The 6,569-nt window shown below is 41.4% G+C and overlaps 1 protein-coding gene across 1 annotated transcript; it reads left to right on the top strand.

Annotated features, from left to right (window-relative positions):
• Window positions 1–2,170: 2,170 nt before the first annotated feature.
• On the top strand, window positions 2,171–5,073 carry LOC115979792. The gene is made up of 5 exons (XM_031101849.1): window positions 2,171–2,308; window positions 2,420–2,664; window positions 2,862–4,401; window positions 4,550–4,672; window positions 4,810–5,073. The coding sequence occupies exons 1-5, from the start codon at window positions 2,171–2,173 to the stop codon at window positions 5,071–5,073; spliced, it is 2,310 nt and encodes a 769-aa protein (XP_030957709.1).
• The last annotated feature ends 1,496 nt before the right edge of the window (window positions 5,074–6,569 follow it).

Raw genomic sequence — 6,569 nt, 5'->3', positions numbered from 1 at the left:
GAAGTGTGTCCATTCTTAGTCCGTGGGCATAGTAGGGGTGTTCAGGAGGAGCATGGTGGTGGAAGTCAAGAGGAACAGAGGGGTGTAACTGCAACACCTGTGGTTGAAGAAGTTCCTGCAAGCCAACAGGATGAATATGGGGATTGGATGATTGTGACCAGACGTAAACCAATAAACAGAAATCGAGACAAGCTAAGTGGCTCAAGTGGAAGCCAAGCTGATGAATCGTCCCTAATGCCTTTTGAAAGGACCTTGCCTAAGGCAGGGGAAAATGATAGGGCGGTGGGGAAAAGAAAAGCACCACATTTTCAGGTTGACAGATCACATAGGGAAGAGTGCAAGAGCTTCCCGTCTTATCACAACAAGACAACTGATGGAAAAAGTAATGTTAGGAATGGAAGCTGTGCTAACTCCAAACTAAAGACCAAAGTTACCGTTGGTAATCATAAAAGTGTAATGGGCCTAGGTAAGGATAAAAGTATGTTCGTGTTTGGAGCGAATGCAGGCCCATCGAAGGCTGTTGGGCTGGACCAAAGGCCTTGTTCTTTATCTAATGCAGCTGGGTCCGTAACAAGACCAGATATAACGAGTAATGTTTGGGAGTCTAACACCTTGAATTTCAACAACCATGGAGAGAACAGAGAGGTGGGCGTTGTTTTACAGGGGCAAAATTGTACCAATCGGAGACGAGACGATCAAATGGATAAGGCAGGACCCAACAGAGATTTGGGGGTGGTTCGACTTGGAGTTGATGCTGGCCTGGAAAAATATGTTTCCTCTGACGGAGGAGAGCAGAACATTGGGCTACCTTCCTATGATGAACAGGGCATAGGAGTTGACCCCGAATCCATGGTGGAGGTTTGTCACAGACAAACCAGCGTTTCAAGCCCCTTCACCAACAAACTCAAGCTCGTCAGTGACAAGATCAAGTGTGCAACTCTCGGAAAAATCTCTGACTGAGGCAGAGAAGGAATGGATGGAAACTATGATTTCTGTGAGGAAGATTCCTCAAGACAAGCCTGTGGAATGCTTTATGATGGGGAGCTTACACAGGATAAAGATGATCCAACTTGCAGAAGCCAAGATCTTAGGCACCATTCTCACCAAATCCACAATAAGGGAGATGGGGATAATCCAACACTCAGTCACTCTGTTCCGAGAGAGGTTAGTGAGCAGGATAGAGGTGATGGGAGCATGGAGATTAAGAGACACTGAGGATGCTTCTTCCTTGGTGCTTTGTGACTCTTCAAAAATCCCATTCAAGATGATGAATATTCTGATATGGAACTGTAGGGGTGCTATGAAACCCCAATTCAGAAAGACAGTGATGGACTTGGTGGAGTGGCATACTCCAATGCTAATGGTGATCACAAAGACTAGAATGAGTGGTGCTAGGGCTATGGAAATGATTGAGTCCCTTCCTTTTGATGGTTTAGTGGTAGCTGATACTATTGGCTTTGCTGGGGGCATCTGGATGCTCTGGAGGACTGACTTAGTGCATGTGGAAGTTCTGGCCTCAACGGAACAGGAGATCCATGCCATTATCCAGGTAAGATCTCAATCCCTTATCTGGATTATTAGTGTCATTTATGCTAGTCCTAGGTTTGTTGAAAGATGCATGCTATGGGAAAATCTTAAATTAATAGCCACATTGCATGACCTCCCTTGGGCCCTTATGGGAGATTTCAATGAGGTTGTTGCTAAAGGAGAAAAGGCTGGGGGTAATCCTATTTGTCAAAGAAGAGTGAGGGCTATTCTTGATTGTATGAATGAGTGTCAAATGATGGATTTAGGATTCTCAGGGCCTAAATATACTTGGACTAATAAGAGAGAATTAGGGGGTCTCATCCAATGTAGACTTGATAGAGTTTGGGCTAACCCTGAATGGAAATCTTCTTTCCCTGAAGCAAATGTTACTCATCTGGCCAGAGTTAACTTTGATCACTGCCCCTTATTGCTTAATCTGTGCCCCAATCTGTCTAATGCCTCCAATCGTCCCTTTAGATTCCAACCTATGTGGTTAAGCCACAATGATTTTCCAGCCATTGTTAGGGAATCTTGGAATGGTATGGAAGATAATCTAACTGGAGTTGTCACTAGATTCACTCATAAGGTCCAAATTTGAAATAAAGAAGTCTTTGGAAATATATTTATGAGAAAGAGGCAGATTATGGCAAGATTGCTGGGAGCCCAACGTGCTCTTGCCAATAATCCTAATAGCTTCCTGATCAATCTCCAAGAGCAATTATCTGAAGAATACAATGAGATTTTACAACTTGAAGAGGATCTGTGGGTTATGAAATCTAGAGTCAATTGGACCATTTTTGGAGAGAGAAACACTTCCTATTTCCATTTGACTACCTTGGCTAGAAGAGGTAAGAACAAAATCACTAGCATATTGAATGATGAGGGGGTTTAGGTTCATAATGTGGAGCAAGTTCAAGAAGTTTTTGCCAAAAGCTTTATTAAGCTATACCAGACAGACCAAACTGCCTGCCCTTGGGTTCAAAGATGGGATTCAGAGTGGTGCATGAGGCTAGAGGTTGAAGAAGCTAATGCCGTGGGACTGATGCCTTCGAATAAAGAAATTTTGGATGCCCTCAGATCCATGAAGCCATACAAGGCTCCCGGAAGTGATGGGATGCATGCTGGTTTCTACCAAAGGTTTTGGCTTGTGGTTGGTGAATCTGTGAGAAATGAAGTAAAGCAAATTTTTGCCAACCAAAAAATCCCGAAATATCTAACCAAACCCTTATTGCCTTGATCCCCAAACAATTGGGACCTGAAACAGTTAGCCAATATAGACCTATAAGCCTATGTAACACTGTGTATAAAATTGTCTCTAAAATCCTTGTCCAAAGAATTAGACCCCTATTGCCTAGACTCATTTCTCCTATGCAAGCTGCTTTTCTGGAAGGGAGGAGAGGAACAGATAATGTCATTATTGCTCAAGAACTTATTTACTCCCTTGGAAAAAGAAGAGGTAAAGAAGGGTATATGGTGGTGAAGATAGATTTGGAGAAAGCCTATGATCGCTTAGAATGGAGTTTTATTAGGATGGTGCTTATACATTTTGGTTTTCCTGAAAACATCATTAAGCTCATCTTAAGCTGTGTGTCTACATCATCTACATCCCTTCTCTTCAATGGAAGCAAACTTCAAACCTTCTGTCCCTCAAGAGGAATCAGGCAAGGAGATCCCATCTCCCTCTATCTATTCCTTTTATGCATGGAGTTTCTTGGGGTTCAAATAACCAAGATGTGTGAGGATAATAAGTGGGATATGGTCAAAGCATCCAGGAATGGGCCTAGCTCCTCCCATGTTTTCTTTGTTGATGATATTCTGCTCTTTGCCAAAGCTAATACCAAGAATTGCAATGCCATTATGGAAGTTCTTAACAACTTTTGTAACCTGGTTGGGCAGAAGGTAAATTATGGTAAATCTATAATATTCTTTTCTCCAAATGTAACTGCTAGGAGGCGGAGGACTATGTGTAGGAAACTGGGGATCATTGCTACCAACAACCTTGGTAGATATTTGGGCTTTCCCATCATCCACAAAGGCAGAGTTGGTAATGCTTTCAACTTTATTCTGGACAAGGTCCAAAGCAAGCTAGCTGGTTGGAAATCTAGATTGCTATCAAAAGTTGGTAGACTTGTGCTTGCCAAGACTGCTGTCGCACCCATTGCAGAGTATTACATGCAGTGCCATAGCCTTCCAGCTAAAGTGTGTGATTCCATTGATAAAGTGATGAGGGATTTCATTTGGGGGTCAATTGAGGAAAGGAGGAGAATGCATATGGTGAGGTGGAGTACTGTTACGCTGCCCAAAGAGTGGGGAGGTTTGGGGCTTTATTCAATGAAGCATAGAAATGAAGCCATTTTAGCCAAACTTTGTTGGAGGCCTGCCCATGAGGAAAGGAAGCCATGGGCAAATATGCTATCAACAAAATACCTTTGTTCCAACAGAGTAACTGAAGAAGGTAGGAATTTGCCTTGCTCTCGGGTTTGGGCTGCTTGCAAAAAGGGAGGGCCAATTTATGTGAAAGGCTTAAGATGGACCGTTAGAAATGGGGAATCTGTGAGTTTGTGGAGGGATTTCTGGCTGCCTTGTGGAAGATTAAGGGAGCTAATTGAAGGTCCCCTAACCCGAGGAGAAGAAGAGTTGACTGTTAGACAATGTTTTGATGATAACCATGTTTGGAAGCCTTCAAGCATCTCCTTTGAGCTCCCAGCAAGTGTGCTCAACACCATTAAGGCCACACCCTTCTCTTTTGTGCATCAAGAAAGTGATAGTCTCATATGGGCCTATTCCAATAATGGTTTTTTCTCAATTCAAGCTGCCTATCTTATTGCAAGGGGATTAAACCCCTTGAACCCAGATACTTTGTCATTTAAATGGGTTTGGAAGTCTGAAACATTGCCAAAGATCCATTTCCTTATCTAGCTTTATCTTCATGATAGTCTACCTACGGCTCAAGTGCTAGGTTCAAGAGGTTTAAGCCTTGATCCTTTGTGTAAATTGTATAATAAGCATAATGAAACTATAGAACACTTATTCAGAAGCTGTGAGGTTGCTAACCAATTCTGGACGCAGCTGCAAGTCCCCTATTGCACCAGAAATTCATTCACTTTTCCCTTTAAAGCTTGGCTGGAAGTCAACTGTAATGATGGTATGAATGTCTCTGTTAAAGGTATTCCTTGGAAGGTGCTATTTCCTATGGGATTGTGGTATTTATGGACTCATAGAAACAATTTTCTATTCAGAACAGGTGCTGCGGATCCTCAGGTATGGAGAAAATGCATTTAGGGCAGTGCTGAATTTTTCTCTATTGGGCTTGCATCTAAGTCCAAACAACTAAAATCCATTGTTCCTGTGGGTTGGGAGAAGCCACCGAGGGGTTGGTTGAAACTCAATACTGATGGTTCAGCTATGAGGAATCCAGAAAGAGCAGGTGGAGGGGGGTTAATTAGAGATCATGATGGGGCTTGGCTGAAAGGTTTTGCAAGAGGTCTTGGATTCACTAATAGTGCCTTGGCTGAGCTTGGGCACTTAGAGATGGGCTGCTGCTAGCCAAGGAAATGGGAATCCAACAACTTATAATAGAACTTGATGCTTTAAGCATTGTTATTCTAATGAACAATGAATCTGAAAACCTTTTAATGGAGCCTCTCTTAACTGATTGCAGGAACCTTTTGAAGGAATTCCCAAACAAGCGTGTGATCCATGCATTCCGGGAAGCAAATCAATGCGCTGATGCATTGGCTAAACTACGAGCGCAATCTTTGTATAGTTTTGCTACTTTTTGTAACCCACCGCTTGTGGTGAAGGCTATATTAGCTTTTGACAAGGCTAATTTGCGTTGAAATAGACTTGTGAATTCTTAAGTTAATGTTAAATCATGTTTTACCGAAAAAAAAAAAATTAAAAGATAAAATTTTAAATTACAAAAATTTAAAAGAAAAAATAAATATAGCACTACAAATTATTTTACAATAATAATAATTGTAGGGGTATTTGGCCCAAAAGCTCATTATCTATATTTATATTGGACCAGAGACCCAAGCCGAGAATAAGAGGTCATCCGAGGAGGGTAAACATTGTCAAAGGATTCCATGTTAATAAATGAAAAAGTCAACTTTGACCATAATGGCCTAGGAGGCTGGGCCGAGGATGAATGCCTCCTCGGCTAGCCCAAGTCGAGGTTCATAAAGGTGGTCTACAGTTCGGGGGAATGTTCCAGGAAGTTCTGTTGGCACGAGTAAGTATTGTAGAAATAAAGGACAAAGGGGAGTTCTAAAATATCTAAAGAGAAAGTTGCTACCACCGTATTAAATACTCTGCAGCTTACTCTCTGGGCGCATTAATATGAAAGTGATACCTGAACAGTGTTTTTCAGCCTTACAGCTACTACATGAAGACTTCAAGAAGGTGCTGATGGGACAAGGATGAAAGCACCAACAATCTGGCCTGCGCATGGAGGGTAAGGATGAAAGAGGAAAAGTGTATAAAAGGGGAAAGAGGCAGTGAGAGAAGGGGATCGAGAAATCAAAAGAGAAATACTATAGCAATCAAGAAACAAATTTGTAATCAAACTTCTTAGGTACTTTCGGAGCACGAAGAAATGGTACTTCCTCTTTTCACATTCATGGTGGACCCCACCGTAAATTTAATGAGTAGATCCTACCATGAATGTGAGAGGAGGGAACACCATTCTCCGGGAGTACCTAAGAATTACTTCCCAAATACATGTCTTTTTTGATAGATCAACAAACTCATATTCATGATTTAACAATGTAAGGAAATCTCGGAATATTTTGAATGAATCAAATCCGATATTTTTCGAAATATTTTCTTTCTAAGGAAAGAATTCTTAGTTGTCACAGTATCGATCAGATGGTGAATGTTGCTTTCGTTCTATTTCAGTTCTGTTTCTTATATGTAATTATTATTGACTTTCGCTTTTGACTAGGCACCGAAAAACTTTGATATTATTTAATCTTTAATATTTAATTAATACCAAAATCAAATCAGGTCACATGCATGCATGATCAAGCTCATCTTCCTCT

The sequence above is a fragment of the Quercus lobata genome, chromosome 3 (assembly GCF_001633185.2).
Source record: "Quercus lobata isolate SW786 chromosome 3, ValleyOak3.0 Primary Assembly, whole genome shotgun sequence".
NCBI lineage: Eukaryota > Viridiplantae > Streptophyta > Magnoliopsida > Fagales > Fagaceae > Quercus > Quercus lobata.
The sequence above is the reverse complement of the archived record's forward strand: the minus strand, read 5'-3'. Positions and strand labels throughout refer to the sequence as shown.

Bases quoted from the DNA above. Each gene is read 5' to 3' on its own strand.
- LOC115979792 (XM_031101849.1), top strand. From the start codon at position 2,171: ATGGCAAGATTGCTGGGAGCCCAACGTGCTCTTGCCAATAATCCTAAT. The intron at 4,402-4,549 runs GTTTGGAAGTCT...ATGAAACTATAG, and splicing joins ATACTTTGTCATTTAAATGG to AACACTTATTCAGAAGCTGT. The intron at 4,673-4,809 runs GTATGAATGTCT...AAATGCATTTAG, and splicing joins GGAAGTCAACTGTAATGATG to GGCAGTGCTGAATTTTTCTC.